General features: G+C 42.9%; 1 protein-coding gene across 2 annotated transcripts in view; it reads right to left on the bottom strand.

Annotated features, from left to right (window-relative positions):
* MICU1 (mitochondrial calcium uptake 1) overlaps positions 1–21149 on the bottom strand; it is a 108265-nt gene extending 87116 nt beyond the window's left edge. Inside the window, exons 1-3 of one of the 2 annotated variants that reach the window (XM_061373869.1) lie at positions 21027–21149; positions 19799–19955; positions 8944–9105 (exon numbers count right to left, since the gene is read on the bottom strand). In XM_061373869.1, coding sequence (XP_061229853.1) covers positions 8944–9105; positions 19799–19821 — 185 coding nt within the window. In that variant the 5' untranslated portion in view covers positions 19822–19955; positions 21027–21149. The remainder of the gene's footprint in view (positions 1–8943; positions 9106–19798; positions 19956–21026) is intronic. The other variant, XM_061373870.1, reaches the window with a different exon arrangement.
* Positions 21150–25595: the final 4446 nt, after the last annotated feature.

The raw sequence follows: 25595 nt of genomic DNA, 5'->3' as shown, positions 1-25595 counted from the left end.
TTAGAGAATCTCAGGGGAAAATGTCCTGGGGACAAAAGCACCAGAAAATTGATTGCTTATCTACACAATCCGCTATTCCCTATGAAGCATGCCAGAAAATAGCTGTATCAATAAAGATTTGCTCCTGTAATGCTTGACTGACATCCAGCAAACCAAAGAAGGATGAAACTCAAAAATCCAACATTTTTAGCAAATCCTACACGTTCCTTCAATCCATCACACTGTCAAGCCAGTTTGCTATAGCAAAACAGATGTAGACTGTTTGAATACAGTCCCGTCCCCCTCCCCAGTTTATCCAGGTAATTAAAACTCTACAGTTAGATCATCATCCTAACATACAAGCAAACTGAGCTATGAGAATAAAATCAGAGAAGCAGAGTTTGTAATCTATTTCTCAAGCAAGGTTTTAAACAGTACCTGCTATTCCTCACCTCCAGGCCACAGTCAGAACTACTCACTGAATTAGCCATTGAAGGATCTGCTCTCTATGTACACCTACTACTCTGTGTATTTTACATCCTGCACAACCATCCTCTGTTGAAATCCTTGGCTTCCAACAACTGCAACTTCCATACTGCATCCACATAAAGGAGTCTTTCAATGCAGATGTCAGATTACAGCTGAAAAAAGCCCAGAGCTCCAAAAATATCCACCCCACTGGACTGCCATTAGCAAGTGAAGAATCTCCACCTCCTCTTTTGATGAGACGGACTTTCCAATGGCATGCCTGTTACTACAGCTTCCGCATGAAAGGGAAACAAAAATACAAAGATATCCTTCACCTTGTGCCAAGAGTAACTGCCAGCCTCTATCCACAAACCATGCCTGGATCCCAGCTGCCATGCTTCAACCCCCACAGTCTCTTCAAGATTCCCCAGCTTCTTTCTCTCCATTTCCCTTAGACCCCCACACCACCATCTCCCTAACCATCCCCCTCCCTCTCCCTAAGAACTGAATCTGAGGCAAAAACGATATTTACCACCTACTTAGCAATACTTTCTTTTAATTCTTCAGGAAAGCTAACAATCAATCATAACACTGAGTTCAGCATCCCCAAAGAAAACCACCTAGAATCCCCTAGAAAATCACAGAGGACTACTTAAGTCACTTGAAGTGATAGGACAAGTGGTAACAGCCTCAAGCTGTGCCAGTAGAGGTTTAGACTGGATATCAGGAAAAACTTCTTCACCAAAAGGGTGGGTCAGGCATTGGAATGGGCTTCCCAGAGAAGTGGTGGAAGCACTGTCCCTGGGAGTGTTCAAAAACCTCTTAGATGAGACCTTTAGTGACATGGTTCAGTGGTGAACTTGGCAGTGCTAACAGTTGGACTTGATGATCTTAAAGGTCTTTTTCAACCTAGTTGATTCTATGACCGAATGCTAAATTCTCACTTAGCAAATTGTTCTTTGAGAAAGCCAAACTCATGCAACCGTAAGATACACATCCAGAAAGGATCCTGGGACTCACACCAGGCACTGCCACGATACTCCATAGTTGCGAGTCTTTCAGTTAGAGATATCACAATCCCTCATTTAGAAGTATTTTTCTCCTTTGAGTGACAGAAGCTGAACAGTGTACTAAAATAACCAAGCTTTGTGCCAGAGATAACAGTGCTCAGTTATTCTAATCCAGAAGGCAGTAGAAAAGTACTTAGCTATCAGACAGTATTTAGTCTCAGCAGGAAATGTAGATCTAACAAGAAGGTGGGCACTCAGGAGTCAGCAAAATCACTGCCACCAAATAAGAAGCATGAGATCTTGCCTGACAGATGTGTTCTCCAGTTCACTAGAGCTGCACCTCTCCCTGCATGTAAACATCTAAAGACATCCAAGTGAGGTTTAAAAGCCACTTAAAACTTCAGGTTTTCATACTGGAATGCAAAAGTAATCTTTGAAACAACATTCATAACCATAGGCAGCCTCCAGAGATCAGGAGTACTTCCAGTGAAGAGCTCTGTCTCACCCCCAGTTCAACCATATTCAGTGACTAAATTAGTTAGCTGAGACTTTAATAAGAAATCAAGCAGAAATTATCAAGATGCACAGCCCAGTTTTTTCAGGATGTCACCTCACTCAGACTTTTTACTACTTTGCTTCCTCAGTCCTTCATGGTACACAACACTGACGTAAATCAGCATAGTGAGTTTGTGGCAAGAACTGCAACAAACACACCAAAATTAAGACAGATTCCAGAGATGAATGTGAACAATCATACTGAGGAGACAGCTCCGGATACCAGCCATAGCCTAAAATACATGCAGAACATGAAGAGACAGCAGCATAGTCCAGGAGATACGTATGTCGTTCCTTCTACCTGAGTCAACAGCAAGAATGAGCCCACAGAAAGCACCTTCAGCTACTGATGCTGCACTCCAAGGAACAGCTAGACCAACCAGAGAAGATCTGACAGGGAGCAGCAGGAATGACTAAGGATAAAGAACACACTGTGGGAAAAATTACCTAACTAAGTCAAATTGCAGTAAAAAAGATGGAAAACAGGAAGGTAAGATAACTGTAAAATACATAAAACAACTGCTGCAGGATTTTTCTCTTGATCCAGTGATGACAAGACAAGATGCAGGATGTACTTAAGAACATCATAAAGGAAGAGACTTACACACCAGCGAAAGGAGAAGCCTGCACACACAAATGTATACACAGACACATATACATACACAGAAAGCGTTTAATGTTAAGGACAGGGGAACACTGGAATCAGCTGCTGGGGAGGATTTATTCTGTCACTGCTCTCTCCATCACCCGCATATTGCTATAAATAGGCAAGACAGCTGTCTGTCAGGACCACTTGGAAGCACTCAGCCCTGCCTTGGCAGCAGACTAGCCGATTTCTCACGCTCCCTCCCACTCTTCTCTGCTGCGGCCCAGTTTAGGCATAGGAACCAGCATATGGGAGCACATGGACAGGCCACATGAGGACCTCTGCTCCAAGCCCCTCAGAAGAGACTGTTCTGAAGAACATGAACCTGAATCAGCTTAGGTCGGTCTTACCAGCTAACTTGGATCATATGGGATAACATGCCACTCCTTAAAGATGACTCCCTGATAGCCTGCAGAGTAAAACTATTGCTTCACGAAGGCTGTCAACCCTAATGACACATGCTAGAGGCATCCTACTGACCTTCCATTAACATCCTCATAAATCTGTTAATTGCTTAATCCAGGAGACACTGCTTACGTTTCCAAACGGAGTTCTCCTATGTAGGGTACAGGACAATACCCCCAAGCTGCAGCCCTGGTGCATGCACACAGCTGCAACTCAATTAGGTCTGCCATTCAGTGTAGTCCCTATAAAGTCGCAGCAAACCCAGATGATTTGGGAAAATGGTGTCTTCCATTTCTACCTGACTTCTCTGCACAAACCCCAGCTTGGATTTGCTATGCAACATTTTAAAAAGGTATTATGAATGTGCACTGATTGAACACCAGGGCTCTGCATGCTCAGGTGCAATACCCCTAAGCTCTGCAGGTCAGCTGAGGTCGATTTTCCCAAGGGCAGTTCAGATGTTTTCCTAATTGACTCCAGTTTTGACTTTGGCTCATTCCCCGGCACTGGATTCTTTCCTTCCCCTGATGCTCATGGGTAAAAATAATATGAAGCCACAAGCCACCTGAAAGGACACAGTGCTCTTGCAAGCCACCATTCATGGATCAACGTGTCTTCACGCCTTAGGAGAAAACCCTGAGCACAGCAACCCCAAGCATAATTTCTTGAGTCCGCCACCTTTCTCAAAGAATTAAAACAATGGAGCAGAGCTCTCAAAATAAAAATAACCTCACAAGGATAATAGCTACATTTTTTTCTCTTCCCTCCTACATCAGGTTAAGTAGTACCTGATACATCTATAGCTATAAAACAGGTTTCTCTCCTCTTGACTACGATTTATGTGGTTTCCTTTGTTTTGCTAGAACGAAGGTTTTTAAAGTCTGAGTTTCAGCTGGCATAAGATATTTCCAACAATTCTGACATGAAAAAAATGTATTCTAAGCAAATTACTCTAAAGCTCTTAAGACACTGATGCAAAAAAGCAATGCATTCTTAAACAGAGTTAGCTAAGGGCTGATCTAGGCTTCAAAATTAATTCAAGAAGCACTGATGGAGAAAAGCCAAACACAAAAACTAGGAAAGGTCAGCAGAGTAATGAAGATGAAGTGTCTTTCCTTCAGAGATCTTCCATAAAGAAACTGAACACTTGTTACAGGATGGCTGAAGGATGAAAGGGTGGAAGAAGAGAGGAAGAAATGGTAAAGATGGAATGAAATTTGTAGAAGTGCCAGCCAGCACCTGAGCAGCTCAGCTTGCTGGTGAGAAGTGGAGCCTGAAAAAGTAGAGCTTGTAACAGAATGGCAATACATCATCAGGTCAGGGAGACAGGTATCTTAAGTGTAATTGATTCAACTTACATCCAGGATGAGGCAAAAGGCACAAAAGCACAGAATAAGGCCAAAGGGAGGCAGCAAAATAAGACCAGGTACCATGTTAAATACAAACATGCTGGTAGCAAAGGATCTTGTTCTTAAGCAACTTACAGAGCAACATGGATGTCTCACCCTTATTCTTACTGCTAATATACCTGTGGAAGGGTAAGAAATTAAGACTAACCAAATCAGTCCAGTCAGTCAGGAAGAGCACTGGTAAGACTCTGCTTACAGAGGTCCTTCTGTGCTCCCCAAAGGTGCATTTGCTCCCTTATTTCATTAAGTACTAGACTGATTGAGCGACAAGCTTCAGAACTGAAATGCCAATTGTTTTCAGATGCTCACTGCCCACAGATTCAGCCAGGAAGGCTTGTGCCAAAGAACCTTATCTGTGGCCATTTAATAACACGCCAAATGGGTATTTGGAACTACCAATACAGAATACAAGTTTTACATGAGCATCAGTAACAGAATCTTTTCTATAAACATTAAGCTTGCCACAAACTGTGAGGTTCAGTTCCTCTTTTATATTAATAATTACTCATTTAGATTATCCAATGACTGCACCAAGATTTATTTCAATTAATTTAGTACATTATACCAATGACCAGATTCTCAACTGCTTCTGTTGCCAGCTGGAAAACCTCAGAGTTTAAGTTATTGCTTAGAAAGGATAAACTTCATTAGATTTCTAAGCTCAGTTATTTGCATTATTGAAGTAATCTTCACCACAGCAGAACAGAGCAGCATTAGCTACTCCTGTCATACAGTTATTTAGATGAGATATATTCCACCAAAAACAGGCAGCAGGAGCTCCTGGAAGAGAGCTGAGGAAACAAGACCACCACTCACATGCAACAGGCAGCTATGCAGAAGGCTACAAGCAGATGTAGATCAAATGTGAAAATCCCCCAACCCACCTCTCCTCTTAGGAAGACACAAAGTCTTTCCTATCTTGCATTACACAACTACTGTTTCTTTTTATATGTATATATGCATACGTGTGTATATATATATGTAGGTATGTATGTATGTATGTATTTCTATCCTTTTCAGTCCTTGACTTCTCTACCTTTGGCTTCCTTACCCCAGCACTGGCTTCTGATGCTTCACAAATCATATCCTGCAGGATCAACCTGAAATACACCCGTTTCAGGCTGCACATCACAGTTGGAAACCACCCAAGAAGTCTTGATTTTCTTCATGCTAGGTAGTGGAATGGGTAAGTTCACATACAGCCACCACCTTAATACTCACTTTTAGCAAGGTTCACCATCATTAGAAGTACAAAAATCTTTTTTTGACATAAGATGTTTGGGTGTTTTTAGAGTACTGATGAAAGATGTGCTGCTTCTCACATGGCAGTAGAGAAGTGCTGGGTCATTTACACAAGGCTTTATGGAGATCACAATAAGAAACATAAGTCAGATACTATACTATACTATACTCTTTTCCTTTTATTGCTACTCTTCCACTAACATTGCATCATCTTCTACTTATCTACCTCAAGAAGCATATGATTTTCAACGGCTTCTTGATTCAGCCTATTACATCTTTTATGACTTAACTGTAAAGAAAAATAATTATAAGAAAACAGAAAGCAGTAGACATCTCTCATCTTAAAAGGAAACTCCACTGACAGCCTGCAGGATATCATCCCTTACTGAACTCCCTACTCAAAGGGTGATGAAGTCTCAGCTTCCTTAGCAGACCCTCCAAGGTTATGCAGAACATTAGCAGGCACACATTCCTCATTACAGCAATTTGCCATCAGAGGTACAGTAATTCTCTGCAATGCCAAGGGAGCCACACTTAGGATCTGCTGGACACCTCACAGACTAACTGCAGCACAGGAGAGCTTCATATCACAACAAAAGCAAAGCTGCTTCACAGGTAAACAGACATCCTAAGTCAGCCCTACAACAGGCTAACTGGTTATGCCCTGAACCTCCCTAACCTGCTTCCCATTTAAATACCACTGCAACATTTAATAAATCAAAATCACTTACTGCTAAGCATAATACACAGATGCACACAGACATTTCTCTCTGTAGTCTATAAGTTACATTTTCAGTGACACTTGACTTATTAGATCTGTGTGCCCTGGTTACATGTATTACATATTTACCTTTTAAAACTAGTTCATTATACTTACTGCTACTTACTATAGTAACTCAGGATATAGCTACCTGAATAACCCAAGATGTCATTACAAATGTTTTGTATTCACCTACACTTATTCTGAAACTCTGTTAATCACCCACTTTATATATTGTGAAAGACAAAGGACATTTGGAGTTCCTCATCCCTCATTTATTTAAACACAAAGTTAAAATGCCTGTTTGAAAGTCTGTTTAAAACTTCTGCAGGTGTCAGTATGAAGTATTTTCTACACCAAACATAGAATCATAGAATAGTTAGAGTTGGAAAGGACCTTAAGATCATCAAGTTCCAACCCCCCTGCCATGGGCAGGGACACCTCTCTCTAAACCATATTACCCAAGGCCTCGTCCAACCTAGCCTTGAACACTGCCAGGGATGAAGCATTCATAACCTCCCTGGACAACCTATTCCAGTGCCTCACTACCCTAACAGGAAAGAATTTCCTCCTTATATCCAATCTAAACTTCCCCTGTTTAAGTTTTAACCCATTACCCCTTGTCCTACCACGACAGTCCCTAATAAAGAGTCCATCCCTAGCATCCCTATATGCCCCCTTCAGATACTGGAAGGCTGCTATGAGATCTCCACGCAGCAGTTTTGTTCCTCCTCTTATTCAACAGCTGTATGCCAAGTAATTAATTATATGAGTATCGTAAGCCTGGATGTCCACCTATTTTAGTTGCAGACATTATGGATTTATTTCATGGCTCATATAGGAAAGGAATACTTCAAAATCTGTACAATTCTATTTAGTGCTTTACAAATTTAGAAAAGACAAAGAAGACAGAGCAAGGAAAGAACAAAACCAAACAGTAAGAGCAAGCCAATCTATCCAGACTGATAAGGACTGGGAAGACCACAGACCACACTACTCCAAAGAGGCTGCCTCTCTCCTTTATCTGATTTCTGTGAGTGCTCTCAGCTGAGCAAGGTCAAGCCTGGCCACAGTGCCCAGGGGCCTCCAAGGAACAGACAAGTGCACCAGGAGCCAAAAAAATCACTCCCTGAAAACAACCCCGACCTAGCACTCCACATACCATTAAGCAGCTCTTTGCTGCAGAAAGCACCTTCCTCCTGATAAACGGCAAAGCTAACAACTGATAAATTTGGCTGTTTTAAAAGCAAGGGTGAACTTCCTACAGCAGAGAGATACTATCTCTCTCTGTGTCTTTGGGACAGCTTCAGTCTGACACGATGTCCTACATACTTTACAATAACACTGAGACTGTTTTAAATGCAAAAAGCCCTGCTCACTTTCCTGGCCTGAAAAGGAGTGTTATCGTGCCCATCCCTCAGAGGCATTCAGGTTCTACGGATAGAGGCACTACCTAACTGCAGATTTTTAGCAAAATGCAGCATAAGATGACACTGTGCTGGATCACAGTGTTCTTCCTCAGCCTGAGCAGGTACCAAGATTTGACAGCTCTAGGAACAGCCATCATCTTCCTCCTACTGCATTAAAACTAGAGCCTTCTAGCCACAATACATGTGAGAAGAGAGCCAGCAATAGATCACCTAAATATTGGAAAAAAATAAGACCTTTCAATGTCTTTTTTTTTTTTTTTGTCTATTTTGAGACTTTAATTGCAGTCAGGAGCTCAAGTGACACTGCTGGTGCCACGCGGCTCCCACATTTTGAGAGAAGAGAAGGCAGTCCTCGATTTATTTCAAATGTGGCATGGGCCGAGGGTTCAGTGAGCCCCCAGGCAAGCATAGATATCCCTTTTCTCCTCACAGTTACGGAAACAAGTTTTGAGCCTCATGGCCCATAAGCAAGTGTCCTCAGACTCTGGCCCTTAAAAACAACTCAAGTCCTGCCTGCAGCTACCTGACCACCAAAGGATAGACTGTCCCCTTCTGCTCCCTAATACATTTTATATATGAAGCAGTCAGCAGAACACAAAGAAAATCAGAGTAGCCTCCTCTGGCCAAGCATGCTGTGCCTAGAAGCCCTCCCAGAAGCTGAAAGCACATTTGCTTTCATTTGACCCAGTTTTGTCAAGTCAACCAAACTCTCTTTGCACACCACCACAGGCCCATGTAGCATCACCATGCAAGAGGAAGCCAGGCAGCAAATCACACTAAGGGCAAACAGGCCATGTGAGAACAGTTACAGAGTAAAACTCTTCAGCCCTGAGCTTCTTCACATCTCTGACCACTCACAGCAGCAAAGAAGCTCCCCAGAAGTCACCAACAGCCATTCCTTCTGTGCAGCAGAAGCAGGACATGCAATAGCGCTTTACAAAGTCTCCCGCAGATCTTAATCCCATCTCCAAGTACAGGACTAAAGCAGCATGAAGTCTCAAACAAACAAAAGAAAACAAACCCCAAACAAAAAAATTACCTCTGCCAAAGAAATCTGGCACTTGCTGTCGCTGCAGTTGTCCCTATGAAAGCCGCCACCACGAGCCTACGCCTGGTCCTGGGGTAATGTGTCGTCCCATGGTAACGCCGCAAAACAGCAGAAAGCCCTGCTGCAATGGGAAGAAACCGAAGGCGAAACATCCTGTCAAGTAAGAACAACGCATCAGTAAAGCAACAGCTCCAGTTTTGGACTCTCACACTGGCCGCCAACCAGAAATTTGTTTGCATTGTTTCTAAAATAGGAGAAGTTACAGAAAGTAACTGTCACAGATGCTTATTAGCTGTTTTGAAACAGGTAACCTGCCTAATAAATAGCAAATTACAGCTATTACATATGGGCATACACCTGTCTGACACACTTTGCTGTCACATCCCAGGTACTTTCTCAGCTGCTCTTACAGCGCTTTTCAAATTCCTCTTCAGTTTTTCCCCAGCACACTTCATTAAGAGGAACTATGTGCACTCATCTGCTCAAGGGCCACGGCATGGAATATGCAGGTACATCTTGCAAGCAACTACAGCAAGTAAGAACCATTTGACCAGAAGGAAAGGCACAGCTGGATTTTAAAACACAAATTAAAGCAAATAACAAGCAAACCTACAAAACAAATCCCAGCCCAGTCATTCTAAATTTCCTAAGAAACCCCTATTGCTCTTAAATCGCTATTTAGCTAGCCTGGAGCAAAACAGTTATATTCAATTTTAAGTATAAAGCAAATTTCAAAGTGTCAAAACTCATGAAATACAATCCATACCCTGTTACATACAATAGTACAGAGACAAATGGGACACCAGAGCTACAAATCTAAACATTATTACAATGGAGAAACCTGAACAGCAAAAAGTCACCTCATCACACACACACACCAGCTACAGGAGACAAAGCAATTTTTGCTAGCTCACAAGATTAACGGTGAAGGGCAAATGTTGCCTCTAAAATGAAAAGGTGCTGCACCTTATTTCTAACTGATGCAAATTCAACTTTCTGATCATGGGGTCATGATTAAAAAATTGTTCCTAATTTCTTAAAAAAAGAAATTGGGAACAGAACAGCAGAAGAAATCCCAAGGCCAGCATTGGAAGTGGAGCACAGGGGAGCAGGGGCCCCATTTTTTTCATTTTGTGCCCCATTCTTGCTGTTCTATTCAAATATTCCCAGACAGCAAATAACTACAGAACACAAAAATAAAGTCACGTCTATTGGTTTCTATTTGCTTTTGCAACATGAGATGCCACCATTCTGCTAAACCATTAACTTCTAACAATGAGAATCTTGGGACCATTTTATGCAAACATATCTTACATGTGTGATGTGTTATCCTATTTCAGCTATAAAGGGCTGAATATATTACTGCCATTTTCTGCCAATTAAAGCAACACACAGCTCAGGATTTCATAATGTGAACCACTGATGTGAACTTAGGGAGGGGAAGAGAGGAAGAGGGAGGGATGATGCACATAAAATATTCAGTAGATCATTTTGAGGACCAGAGCTAAATATCTTTTAATGCAAGAGGTGGTGGAGATGCATCTGAAGACTTCACAGCACAATAAAGAAATATGTGGCAAGGGGAAGGAAAGCACAATGAAGGAAATGAAGACAATTAGGAAATCCCACACCACCTATTTTTCATTATCAGATATAAAGCTTTTGCAATGTCCTGGGACAAGAAAGATAGGATGGAGCACCAGCAGGTGATGGCAAGGTGGGATGGAGATGGCAATACTGCTGTTGCTGGGTAGGGCAAAGCCACAGGGTTCCAAGCCTCACTATCCTGGTTTATAGCAGCACAGTTTGTTGTATCTGAAGAGCATCCGTTTTATATTCATCTGTGCGTATCTTAACCTTTGCTGTCAGCATTATCATTTTGTTTAATTTTAAGCCTATTTATTTTTAAAGGATTGAAGCTTTAATGGAATACAGCCAGCCAACAGTGCTTATTGTCCAATCTTCTCCAGCTTCGAAGAATAGCAGGCTGTTACAAAAAACAGCTCTTATTTAAAATTTAAAGTAATTTCCATCCTATACAAACCTGATGCTACCATTTCATCTCCAGGGATGAATTCCTATTAGATACACAGAGAAAAATCTGCATGTGTAATTTTCACCAAGAAGCTAATAGCTGCCCTTACTTGGGTTCCCCATCCTAATTACACCTTTATATGCATATGATATAATGGATAAGGGAACTGTTGCCAGTATAATTTAATCAGTCAAAATGAAAATCAAGTCCCACAGTGCTTACTTTTGAGCTTGAAGATATTTTTACAATATTTCAGATTGTTGGCTTTCGTACTGCATAAATGTTTGCTCTGTCTGAGCCCTAAGAAACACTCTATTATCCACTTTGTCCAAGTAATCTCTACCCCGATGGTGCTGGAACATTCACCCAGACAGTGCCCAGTTGGTAACAATTGCCCAAGAGAGCTGAAAGCTGGTGCTCACTTATAAAAATATTAAAAATAAGCATCTTGTCCTAACCGCAGCAATGAAAAGCTTAGCACCATGATCTGCAGTAGTATAAGGAATAAAGCTGCGATAAGGCATAAAACTCCCAAGAACCGATGTGATTACAGCCTACAATAACAAACACCAACTCTTGCAAGATTTAAGGCATTATTCTTTTTTTGTTCTACCATTACAGCTACAAAGAAACTACAGATCATGTTTCTGTTTCTAAGAGATAAGCCAGTCTTAAGTCCTTGCTCAGAAGAGCGCTACAGTTACTTTCAGAGGTTGAATTATTATCCTTGGACAAAAGAAATAGTTGGGGCTTTTTTCCAGAAAAAGAATGACAAACTGCTTTTATTTATGCCATAAGACATGGTTGGGGTGTGGTTTTTTGTTTAAGTGGCAGAGTCAACCAACAGACTTGAAGATTTAGAAACAGAAGCTGTTTTTAAACATCTGTGGACTGTCTGCTCCACCACTAAATATGAACTGCTACACCAAACCCTAAACCTCAGAGCCCAAACATTCAGAAAACTAAAAATGTTTACACATTTTTAAACAAGAGAAAAATCCACCCCAAGCCCCCACCAAAAGAGATTTGACAGCCCATCCTGGTACCTGGCACCTCTGTTCACTTCGGGCCCACGTTTTAGTGTCCCAGCTTCCTGGTTTAAGCTGTGTTTCTGTCCTAGTTGCTGCAGCAGCTCTCATAGCCACCATATAAAGGCTCAGAGCCCTGCTCTATGGGTACATGCTGTTGGCAAGATGGAAGAGCATAAAGCTTCATGTATTTGTAATTTAACATTAAACATGTTAGTGTCATTGACATCCAAGAAACCCACAAACCTATTAGGAAAGTACCACTTCCCATCCAAGACACAATGGACATCATTCAAAACGATGACATCCGGATTGCTTAAGAAATGCAAAACTATTTCTACAGCTACATACATTCTGGCTTGATGTGGCTATTTTATTTCCCCAAACAATTCACTAACATGTTTTACAAAGAAATTCAGACAGGCTCTCAGCTTCTCTCCCCTGCCACGTCCAGAGCACCAGCAGTCTAGCCCTGGATTTCTTCAGTGCACATACAAATTGGCAGACCCCAACTCTCTTGCATCCTTTTTCACATACCAAAATACCTGTTTTTCTGATTAACTTATGGTTTCAAGACTGAAAGCACTAAGTAGTCCAGTCTAGGAAAACCAGACTTCTTCACACTGTGGGTACCCCACAGCACTGAACTTTTTGTAGTCCTTTTGGGCAATCCAGAACAACCTCAGTTTTTAAGATGAAATACACTTAAAGCAGCTTTTTGATGTTAGAGGGTGCCTCGGCACAAGCATATGAGAGGGAGAGCAGTAACTGAATAAGCTGATGGGTGTTTAATTTTTAATCAGGGAAGGGTTCACAGGCACTTTTTATTTGAACTGTTTTACTAGGACATGTTAAGCTTCCACATTAGTGCAGAATGTCAATTACAAATTTAAATGAAAAATATTATGTAGTAAGATATGCCTCAAAGCAATTTGCTTTTAAAAGGCATTGCCTGGGGATAAAGACTTCTGCAGGGACTGGCTAAGACAGAGTCATGGAGAACTGAAAGAGCTTTCTGGAGCTGTATGTCCATGAAAAACAGAAGTTTGATTTTGCCAAAGCACACCAAGACATCCTAACCCAAGGTCAATCTTCTCAAAAGCATTATTGCGAAAGGGCAAGAAAAAACTGCATTGGGGAAAAAGCACAACAAATCCAGTTGGAAGGAAAAGTCCCGGCACAAGGGAAAGGGCAAAGCAGGAGAGAAGTTTCACTATCAACACTAACATAAAGATACATAAATAATCTCAGATACATAAAGTGGAAGAGGGGAGAGAAGAAACCTCTTAGCATCAAACCCCCCTCCACCAAAATTAAGTTATTAATTTTGACTTCCCCTTTCCCCAGTTCTCCATATTTTCCATTTACAAACTGGTACTACTGCAAGAGATTTGTACAAGGATAATTCATACAAAGGGTACCCAGAGGTGGATTCCAGCTACCAAGGCATCTGGATACATTCCTTCCCCCTTCCCCAAGAAAGATGAGCTGCTCCTCCTCTTCAACCCTCCAAGCTTTCACCTTATCCAGTGCAATTTTCAGATAAAGGATTACTCACATCACTGAAGTTATTAGCTTACCAAGATGCATAAATCAGGTTTAAGAATGAAAATGAAATCTAGCAGCAAAAGTAATTTCTTCTCAGCTATGAGATCGGGGCAATATTTGATCACATTCATTTGCTAGAGAGGGAAATTAGATTTGTTTCAGAGCATGATTCAAACTGATGAACCCACAAAGCATGAATCAATAACACGCTACCAGGTCTTTAGAAAAACCTAAGCCATAGCCTGGCAATATCTTTCTAACTGTCACTGCAGTAAGGGTTCACCTCTTCCTAAAATCCTCAGCCCTGAAAATGCACACTTCGTAACTCTACAGCTCTATGACTATACTCCTTATCATCCCCTTGGGGACAATCGGTGCTATCCCTCAAATAGCCAGCATTTAGTAGTAACTTTTTATTCTGCTCTGAATGCAGCTGCTATTAACAGCCATACTACTTCGTTTCATAGCATATTTAAAAATTCAGTCTAACTGCCAACATGTTTCTGTGTTCTGCAATCACCTCACCATTAACATGGCTTATTTAGTATAATCACTTACTGGGATGATATCCATTAAGACTCCATTATTCATGTCACCCTCATTTCACAAATTGCTTTATTCTGCCTAATTGATCATTTAGAATCATAAGACACAAATCAAAAATAAACCAGCAAAACCATGGCTACTTGGAATCCAACTTACTGAACTACCAATTTCATGCACACATGTGCCTCTCCTCAATTTAATGCACACATCATTACTATTAACTATATTTAAATTAAGGAAAATCTAGGTTTCTCTGTTACTATCAGTTGCTCTAATCCATCCCCTACTTTTAAGCTCCACATGGGCTACCTGCTAAGAACTGCAAATCATCCTAAAACAGCAAGCACTGTACAGAAAAACTAACCATTTCTCCTTGGTCCATACAAGTCACCCATGCCAATATCTACCAAGTCTGCTACCACAGGAGCTTCACCTTAGACTTGAGCAAACTGGCCAGAGAAGAGTCAGTAGCCCCAAACACTGCTGCACAGAGTCTAGATTAAAACAGGCAAGACAAAAAATAATTTCACGGACCTTCAGTGCTAAGTAGAGAAGACAATACATTGCAAAGGTGTACACAATACTTTTGATTTAGTTTTAATAAAACATTATTAGTAATAACAATTGGATAAGGGTGTAGGTCAGTAGCTGGATTGGTCTTCCCTTGAAAGGGAGGCAGGAGTGTTTATTCACTAGGGAAAGCCTTTGGTGCCAACTAAAATGCCAGAGGAAACATCACTTGGCAAGCTCAACATCAACCTCAAATCTAACCTGCTAGCTGAGTCACTAGAATACTTCTGAGTGGATGTAGCCACCACAAACTGCAGCTTCGAGAAACACATGAAAAAAGGAGTGTACACAAACAAAAGAAACTGGTTACATCTGTTGCAACACTGAAAACAGCACCTTCAGCAAGGATAAAATATTTGCTTGCTACTCCAGACAGTCTCCAGCAATGCACAGTAGCTTTTTAAGGGGCAACTACAGCCTTCCACAGAAGTGAATGCTAAAAACACTGCTTTTTCCTGGTTAAAGCTTTCCTTTCCCCACCAAAACCTCCACAACTCAAAAACTCCAAACAAAAACACCCAAAACTTATCTCACCCCTTATTAAGGATAGTGTTTCATAACTACTTCTACCTTAATCAGTTCAATGTGAAATTTTCTTTTTCCAATCACTATTCCCAAACAATCAGGCTGCCTTTGCAGATGAGCCACATGAGCAGGCACACCAGAGCAGAAGCACTTTCACAGGAGGAAAAATTACACCACTCTGAGGAACAAAGGTTTGTCAAAGCACTGTTGGCAGAGGGACAGAAAACTTAACACTTCTGCCTTTTTCTGTACAAAGTTACAGCCAGCAAGAATATGGCTGCTTAATGACCTGAGTGATTTAACATGCCTTGCACTATCAGTGTTGACTGGATGTGGTTTTCCTGAGAATTCCTAACTACACAGAAAATGGAAAGATCCTTCATGAACCTTCTGCCTTTCTTCCAGCTTACAGTCACCTACCTGAATGTACCTTACAATAATAGAGCAGCTGAAGTAGACTTAAGAGATGTTTATGGCTCACTTGGCTCCAAGAAAACTCATATTAATTCTTAACAAACATGTTTCACAAGTAAATAATGCTGGCAGAGAAGAATGTCAGTAGTCTGAGAAGAAAGCAAAAGCCTCACTAGGCTGTGGACAGTTTACGCTTGAATTACCTGCAGATACACATCCAGCTCCAGAAAAAAAAACCAACAACATATTTATTTTTGGAGGTAGATAGACAGCAGATGATCTCAGAATTTTACAGGAAGTCTGTATCTCTTCCTCTCCAACAAAGACAAAGAGATTTGTGAATGCACTAAGAACTTGAATTTGAGTATCACTATACAGTAACTTCCCCCTTTCCCATTCTATTTTTTAAACAGAAACATCACCTACCCCAGCCATGGCCACTTGCTGCTTTAGAAAATGCCTCTCCTGCCCCAAGAGCCACACTTCGGTGGCACATACCCAAAGAAATTAAAAATAAAAAAATCTTACTGAAACAAACAAAAAGGTAACAACATCTGTGAATCATCTAATAGATGGCAGATTGTGAATTCAATATAAGAGAACTGGTTCCCAAAAAAAAAAAAAGGAAAAGCAAGTTTGAACCACTGCAGCTGCTCTTCCAGCAACACATTATTTGATTAGCTTGAACTACAGAGGGGAAAAAAAATTAAGGGTAAGCCTGGCCACTGCTTTGTGCTTTTAGAAGACAACCTGAGGAGCTTACTTGCAGCATGAAAAAGGCAGCAACAAACATCTGGCTCCCTACAAAGTAGCCAGGCAGACAGCACACGTGTGCTCATGTGCTTGTCTGGAGCAAATGTGAGCAGAGGACCTGATGACTCGTGGTGTCTGACGTAGAACTACTGCCCACCACCTCTCTCCCTGCAGCCATGAAACCAAAAAGCAAAATATCCATCAGTGGAAGAAGGACTCTTACTTTGCTGTTCACCAAAACTTCAGCCATCAGAAAAAAAAAGGAGGATTATATTAATGGAAATGGCAACCCATAGTTACAGGCTTTAAGAAGAGGTATAGAGAAACACCTCTGCATATCAGCACTGTCAGGGGTTAAATTAACAGAGCCTGGCAAACTCCTGAGCAACTCCAATATACAGCAAGCATACACTTGGTGTGGACACAGAGGGCATTAATACAGTGACAATCCTCTTGTATTCTTTAACACCAACTGGCATAAGGCAGGCATCAATTCTTGCCGATCTTCTTGGTGTCTGTATCATAGCTAAGATTTTAGTGAAAAAAATTAAACCACTCTTGAAGCAAAAATGCCTGAGATGGAAAGTTTGCATCAAACTAATGAAAACACAGATGCTAAAGTGGTGGTACATAACACAAATAGTCTGTACAGATACTGTGTCTGACTCAGAACACTCAAAGCTGCCACAGACCAACTTTATCTGCATGACAGACTTGACCCACTACAAATTATGAAGCCACACAGATTCACAACTCTCATGTTTCAAGCACAGGTCAGCTGCAGTGTTGGTCATCTCAAACCATGATCATCTATCTTGCTGTCTACATGAGGATCTTGGGTTTCTTTTCAAAGAGCTATAAAGTCTAAAATAAAAAAAAACAAACAAGAATTTGAGCTTGAGGGGCCCTGGTGACTTAAAAGAAACCTCAGAGCAGCCAATTTTTTTTATTTAAAACACAACCCAAAAACCATGTTAAGTCACTGATTTGGAGGGGACAGGACGGGGAGTGTGTAGAGGAAGGGTGGCAAGTTGTCACAGGCTGCAGGGATGGAAAGGAAACCTTATAATGAATCAAAGGCTGTTTATGCAAAGCATTTAAGGCCACACATTCACAGCTATTATAAGCCAGCACAAGCAGCTGGCCTGCCCCCAGCAGCATATTCCCACCTTGTGCCAGCTACAGCACAAAATCCCTCAGCACTTTGGTCTACTCCATATCCACAGTAGTGCCACCCCAGACAAGAGGATCTCTTCACATGATGGCACTGACAGCTCCAAGCAGTTGTGGGACTGCAATTAAAAGCTGCTCTTGACAGAGGTTAAATCCAGAGTGCATGAAAGAAAATTCCATGGCAGGTTTCTTTGGAGGGAAAAAGTAGTCACTGCACTCACAGACAAAGCAGCAGACAAACATAGCCCAGAATTGACTAGCCAAGAACTCTTCAGAGAACACTACATAAGCCACAGTAAAACAGTGCATGATCTGAACAGTCAAGCTATTTTTTCTGTTTATAGTATCTTCAATCTTTCACTAAGAAGCAAACCTGCCAAAGACTTTTCGATGCTAGGTACTTGGGCAGCCAAAGTGCATTTTGACTCAGATTCTAACTGAGTCCTTCTTGCAGAAGTGTTCAGAACATCACCATAAAGATACACAGCCATCCTCCTCATTAGGGGGTAGCCATGCCATCTGCAGCATACCTTTCTTAAAACCATTCTGTTAAAAGAACGAAGTTAACAATGTTCGTCTCAAAGGCATACAATGCTGGCGATGACCCTGGGTAACTGTTTCCTATGGAACTATCCCAAGCAGCATCATCCCACCCAGTAACACCTACACCAAGATACTTCTTCACTTAGACCTCTGCAATGTCACAGCAGGAATGCCACAGCCTCTGAAAAACTAACAAATATGCTTCCTTATTGTACACAAACATCCTCAGCCCTACTGCACTGAACTGTGTTAAAATGTTGTGTACCAGTAAGGCTGCTGGAAACTTCAGAAGAATGAAACCAGTATCTCCGTGTTTCAGCTCAGTCCATCTCCAGAACTACTACTACAGCAAGTAGAACAGCATGTAACATGTTTTTGTAAGAAACCAGACATGATTTCTACAGTTTATTTTGCTCCAGAAATGCAGAATGGTTGTTTCCACATCTGAGATCTGAACATAGCTGTTGACTCCTTCAAATATCACCTGAAAAATGTAATGCTTCCAAGATACTGCTTCAAAGCCCTTCTGAGACTTCAAATGATTCTGCAAACTGCAAATCTTGCAGTCTGCCCTGTTAAACTGCCTGAGGACAACAGTACAATCTCTCTGAAAACACTACTGTGAGCTTACTCAGGAACCTGACTTCTCAGCCCAAGAGGCGTAACAGGAACTTATGCAGAGAAGTTACACAAAGACTACAATAAGAGACTTGGAGCTCCAGATTGCCCCCAGTAGGCAGATATTGCTGCTGTAACCAAGATGCACTTTTTCCTCCAGAGCATGAAATTTCAACTTCTTCAGTTCAGGATGCATAATGAGTATCACAAAGTTTCTGCAGAAAATGGGCCAGAGAACAAGCCGTTTCTACAAGTAAACAGCAGGGATTATGTAACCTTAAGATACAAAGCTGAATACACACATTATACTCCTTCTAAAATATCACTGAATACCAGAAAATTTAAGAGGCTGGTTACCCTCTTAAATACCTCCAGGACCCTCCATGTCCTCTTCTGGCAGCAGCTATACTGGCTAAAGAAGCTGCTGCCTAAAACTGGTGGCTACAGTGACCCCCCAAGGAGACCCATAGAAGCGGGCAGTGATGATACTAGGATGTGTTTCCCTTTCACCCCTGGGCTGGCCAAGAAATGCTGTGTTGCTTCAGAGGGAAAAGCCCACACAGTGTAAGCATCTGTAGCTAGTTTTGTAAACAAACTAGTAGTTTGGTTGGGGCTTGTTTCGTTGGTGTTTTTTTTGTTTGTCTGGTTTTGGTGTTTTTGTTGTTGTTGTTTCTGTGGTTTTTGTTTTGTTTAGTTTTTTGGGTTTTTTTTTAAAGCTACCACCCCAGTTCAAATACACTTTTACTGAGTGCACAGAAATAGTGAGTTGCATTAGGGTTTTTGCCTGGGGGGGTGTGGGGTGGTGGTTTGCATATTTTATGAAAATGGCACAACTGATGTTGGGTTGACAGGAAGCACCAGGCAGCACACTTCTTCCACACCTGCTTCACTCCTCCTTCCAAATCACATGGCACTGCATAATGCCTTCCAAAGAAAAGGCAACCCAATTTTTCACACTGCAAAAAGGCAAGCTATTTTCCTACAGCTTCAGGAAAAAAATGGTGTAAATGCTTCAGAACAAGAATAATTCCAAACAGGGCAGATTTAAGAGTAAGTATCAGTCAAATTATTACTTCAGCAGAGTTAAAAGTACCTGAGAGCAGGGCCACACAACATGCTACAAGTTGCACACCCCAGCAAGCAGCAATACCATCCTCACCTGTAGTACAAGCGTATCTGCTGTCAGCTTGCAGGTCAAGTAGTCACAAATAACACAAGAAATTAGATCTTAGTGATGGCAGGGCTGTGTTCTAAAAACAAGAAAGAAACATAGATTATAACTTTGCTGACAGCTACGTGCAGTCACGCTCTTTGTACAAGTGTTCACACATACTGAGCTCAGTACATGCAGTTCGGACTGCCCATCAAATAAAGCCAGAGGGGGAAAAATGGTCATGTAGCTGATTAAAAGAAAAGGCCAGCCAGACCTTTACTTTAACTGAAGTCTGAGCTGGCACTCGGGTTTCTAGAGGAGTAAGCCTCAAAAAAATCCTGCTTTGTTTGACCTGCCCACCCCTAGTCAGTAGATGCAAGTAAACACATTCAGATTTATTGTCTTTCCCAAGCAGCTCATTAAACTAAAGACAAATACAGTATCCTTAAATCATGTATGATAAAGATCAGGCCTTTCTACACCCTCAGCAGTTTATTAACTCAATTCACCTTACAGGTTTTCCCAAAAACAAACTTCACATCAAATACAGTTTGGCCATTCAGTGAAGTTAGAGCTGTTCAACAAACCGCTATTAAGAAAAACTGCTTTGACATTAGCTATGACACACAGCAGTAATTCATACAGCCTTGGCAGCTCCACGAGCAACCCCTCCAGCAACCACAAAACAACCGAACCTGGGGAGCAGAGACTCAGCTCCTCACTCTGCGCTAGAAGCTCCCCAAAACACTCCTTGCAGGCCCCCCTTTGCCCAGGCATTCTGAGGGGGAGCCTTCCTTCTCCTGTGTCTTTCCCAGCAGGAAAAGTTGAACCCTATTTCATAGGGAAGAAGTTACAGCATTACTGCAGGGACCGGGGCATGGAGAAGCCGTAACACGCGCCCCAAGCCCCGTGTGACTCGAAAAGCCTGGTTTCCCCGGACAGAAGCTCTCCCTCAGCTCCTGGGCCTCGACCCCCTCAGCCCTGGGCCCGGGCACCCCGTCTCAGCCTGTTTCACGGTAGAGCACCCGCCTGCATGTCCGCAGCCTGCTCCCGCCGGTGCGCTGGGAACAGAAGGGTCAACCCGAACGGAGACTCCGTGGCCAGGCGTGCCCGGGCACCGGCTGCGGAGGAACAGACAACACTCCCCTCCCCGCTGGCCAGCGCTCACCTCAGCCCCGTAGCCAGCCCCGCCGGAACGCACACAGGCCCTACCCACCGCAGCCGCGCTTCCGCGGGCAGGGGCACGCCGGGAGGGGGCGGGACCGGGGCGGGGCCTGGGGCCGGTGGGGCGGGTGCTCTGTGGCGCCCAGAGGCCGTGTAGAGGCTGAGGGGCTGGTGTTGGGGTCTGGGATGGCAGTACGTGCTCTGGAAGGCCCGTGTGGGGGGTCTCAGAGGCACCTACACACAGGTCCCGAAAGTCCTGTGGGGGTGTTCTCAGGGGCCTATGTCTACAGTTCCTGAAATGCTCTTCTATGAGGAATGTTTGTATATGTTCTGTGTGTAGGGCCTGAGGGTCTTGCATGTAGGGACTGAAAGACCTGCATATGGGCTTTCATGGGCTTAATATATTTACGTGCTGAAAGGTCTGTACATAGGGCCTCAGGGACCCAAACATATAGGTCCTGAAAGGTTTGTGTATAGGGTATGATGAGCATATATATAGGTCATGAAGGGCTGGTATAGAGGGTCTGAGGGGCTTATTATATTATATTAACCTGAGATGGTCTTCAGATGTGTGTGTATATAGGGTCTGAGCAGCCTATATAAACAAGGCCCAAAAGAGTCTACACACAAGGTTTGAAGGGTCTATATACAGGGTCTGAGCAGCCTATGTTTAGGTTTAAGGCACCAGTGTGTCCAGGGGCTAAGACAGCAGCCTGTGTGGTCTGCAAGCCCTTGGCCATTTCTGCCATACACTATTGAATATCTCCAGTTTTATTTCTTCAACAAGTAATTTGCTCCTTCTGGGCAAGCACCTCACATGCTGGAGGGGCTTCCCCCTTGCCCATGTCCGTACCTGGAGCACACAAGTGACTGAGGTGCTGTCGGTGCTGAAAAGCATTCTGATATATACAAACCCAGCACAAGGAGAAAGGAGCTCTTCCATCACTTTAGAAACGTGGAAAATCTGATTTTCCAGGAGTGATCACATAAACTGCAAGTTCTTTAATAGGATATGAATTGAATTGCTTTTTCTTGAGGGTTTCCACCACCACACCCCCACCCCTGGCATATCTTGTTGAGCTTTTCTGTGTTTCTGATGACAATTTACATTAAAAAACAAAGTGATTATCTCTTGAGAAATGTGTCTGATGAGCAGATAATTCTGTGGGGTCCAGAACAGTTGCTGGCTCCAGACCTGCAGCAAGGAAAGCCTGCACTGCTGTAGTGTGGCATGGCCAGAATTAGCAATGAAATAGAAATCATGGCCTTATATCTATCCCTCACCCTCCAAGCTGTGCCAGCAAGCCTGGCCAGACAGTATAAACCACGTCCTCCTATTTCTGCATGGGTTTCCTCCCTAGGTTATTGAATTTACAAACAAAATCTCTGTGGGAGGATTTATTTTTCCTTTTGACCATAATATTTACAAAATACTAAGGGAAGTATTTCCACTGAGCTGCCAGCTTGACACCTCCCCCCCCACAACACACTTCTCATGTACTGGGGATGGCAGGGTATGGCTCAGGATGAAGACCACAGGTAGAAAAACCTCTCGATCTATCAAAGACGAAAGCAGCCCCAAGGGCATCACATCAGCCCAGCAGCACTGTGATTTCAATTAATTTCATGCACTAATAAGATTTAAGCATCAGGAAAGAGTGTGCTTTAGTACCTCCCCCAGAAGGGGCTTTTTTGGGTGGCAGAGGAACTGGGAAGGAACTGAGACATCTTGAAAATAAGTGTGGCTGGGTTTCATGAGTGGCCAGGATTTGGGGAAATAAGTGTTGCTCTGCCAGGACAGAGCAATACCCAGAAGTCCCCATCCCAAATGCAATGGGGAAACATCATAATTTTTAGCCATCTCTGAGATGGGACAGTCCCAAAATGTAAAACTGGAGGCTGATTTTTGAAATGAGGGAGGAATCCCAGCAAACCCGGTGGAAGGATGCTATTTCCTCCTGGGTTGTAGCATAGGGTGGGCGCATTGCCTGCTGCAGCCATGCCCGGCAGCTCAGGAATGGTGTGGCAGCGGGAAGGGAAAATGAGAAAGGCATGCCTGGGTCATGTGCATCTCAGCATCTAGTTCAGAGGGAGGATTCACCACTGAGGGGGCTAATTTTAGGTATTTTAATTTTAGTTGCTTCCAGATGCCTCTCACATTGGCTCTCTTCAGGCTTTAATGAACCCCCCATTAAAAAATACATTTTCCGGAGGCATAAATAGACGACAGTGATTGCTCTTCAGGAACATGGGAGGCTGCTGAATCCTGCCATTCCCTCCTGCAGTGAAAACACTACAGGATGAACCTTTTGGCAAGGCTTAAGGTGGTGCCAGAGACTTGAAGAGATTCCTGTGGGGATGGCATGCAGTAGCACACAAAGGCCTGGCCATCTCTGATGGAGATACTGGACCCCAAAAGGAGATGGAAGGAGAACATGCTGCAGTGAGCAAATGCTGGCATGTTTGGGTAATTGGGAGTTTATAGCCAAGGTCCTGCAATGGGACAGGGATCATCATCCTGCATAGCCCAGGGGCATTTCCCCATCATATCTTATTGCTCCCTGAGCAGCCATTGCAATACACAGCTTATGGAAAATGGCCAGCACCATTCCTTTAACAGCAGGTAAACTCTGACCTCCTATCTCAGGGCTCGGCTGTGTTATCTGCATCAGTCTGAAAGCTCCAACCTTTCCTCTAAATAAAAGGAGGTAAAATGGACTTGGACCCAGTATCCTCCCAGACTTCCACTCACACCCAATGCACCTGCAGGATTTTGCAGATGCACCAACCTCCATGTGCAGGATTTTGCAAATATCACAGCCCTGGACATCTATAGGAATAAAATAGAGTAAATCCTAAATTTAATAACATGAAGAAAGTGATGAGCCCATGGACTAAGGCACCTTTTTTTTTTTTTTTTTTTTTTAACTCCTAGTCATCTTATTTAATCTGAGCACTTCGAGGCTTGCTCAGGTCTGAGCCAAAGTGTTGGGTTTACCTATAGGTTCATTGCACACTTGCTTTCTTTTAAATTGATATCTTATTTGCATGAGGACAGCATCCATGCCTCCATCAGCAGTTTCAGGATGCCTGATGGGAGTTAGAGGTTTTAGCTTACTACTTCAGTCTTTCCCACAGCAGTAATATTAATTGCGAATGCTGGTGTGCTTTCCCCCATCAATTCTTCTCAGGAACACATTCCAATATTCATCCAGCTGCAATAATAAGCACCAGGAAAAAGCCTTGTTAAATACATTATTTTATTTAAGTTTTACAAGAGTGGAATATGCTTCTAGCAGGGTACTGGCAGCTACTTGACCTTAACAGATGGGGTTTCATTTTGGTGCTGATATTCTCACTCCTTTCACCCTTGTGCTCCTGGGAAGCCATTCCCTGCTGACTTGATTAATTATATGTGGTATTGATCTTGGGGGGTCGTGTTTAATTCCTATTTATATGTGTTATAATGAGTGCCCACGTGCTCAGCATGGGCTTGCTAACAAATTATTGGCCTTTCTGCTGCCCTCTGCCTTTGCTTGCATGCTGTCTTCTATCACTTCTGTCAAATACTTCTTGGAAATGTTCAAACTCTGCCTAAAATATGACTTCAGGTGAACACTTACAGCTTCTCTTTAAATCGAAATAAAAATCTAAATATGAACAGCTGGAGGACTAGGGAATAGGAGAGAGCAGTTGGGGCAGGTCTGACAGCCCAGGGTCTGCTGGACCTGCCCATCCTTGCCCTTTTCTGGAGCTGCCTGCATCAAGCCCCTGTAGGAAACCCCATGGGGAGGGCAGCATGGGGTTTCAGCCCATTTCTTGTTTCAGCCAAGAAAAAACTATTGGATTGGGTAGTTTATGGCATGAAGATGTGTCTCTGCCCCAAAGGGGTGCTGGGGCTGCATCCTAGGGACTTTCTTCCTCCCTTTTTCCTGTCTTTCTAATCACCCTTTTCCAGCTCCTCTGGGCTGCATTAACCCCAGTTAATCCCCACTGTGTGGGGATCCTGCAAACCATACTGGGAAGAGGCCAATGTCTCTGGAGAGGGACACCCTGGCTATAGGCCACGAGGCAGCTTTTCAGCCGAGATGTGCACAGGAGCATCTTCCAGTGCCGATACTCCTGGGGTCATCACAGAGGGCTGCCCTGCCCAAAATCCTGACCTTTAAAGCCTCTTTCCTCATGCTGACAGTTTTAAGCACAGAGGGAGAAGGAAATACAACAACCAGGGGCTAAGAAAAGGTTTGAGCCAATGCAAGGGGTGGAGCTCAGAGCAGCTGCTGCAATAGGTATCCATGATCTTGCAAGAAAAAACAAATAATTATCAAATTGCTAAACATGTGATACTGAAAAGATGATGGGTAAATCCTTCCAGAAGGACAAGGTTGAGACTTTGGTGACTTCAACCACATTTTCCCAACTGACAAGGAGAAGGAAGGGAAAACCCATACCTCCCTTCTGGAAAACCCAGCCAGAAATGAGAATCGAGAAGGAGGATTGCTCAGGGATGAGCTGTGTGGCTCCAAAATGGTGTTGCTTGGGGAAAAGCTGAAAACAACCCTTCAGCATCTCA

This window comes from Neopsephotus bourkii, unplaced genomic scaffold (assembly GCF_033783945.1).
Source record: "Neopsephotus bourkii isolate Nb327-2 ecotype Australia unplaced genomic scaffold, CSIRO-AGI_Nbou_v1 NB_1634, whole genome shotgun sequence".
In the NCBI taxonomy this organism is placed as follows: domain Eukaryota; kingdom Metazoa; phylum Chordata; class Aves; order Psittaciformes; family Psittacidae; genus Neopsephotus; species Neopsephotus bourkii.
This window is presented reverse-complemented; position numbering and strand designations above follow the sequence as displayed.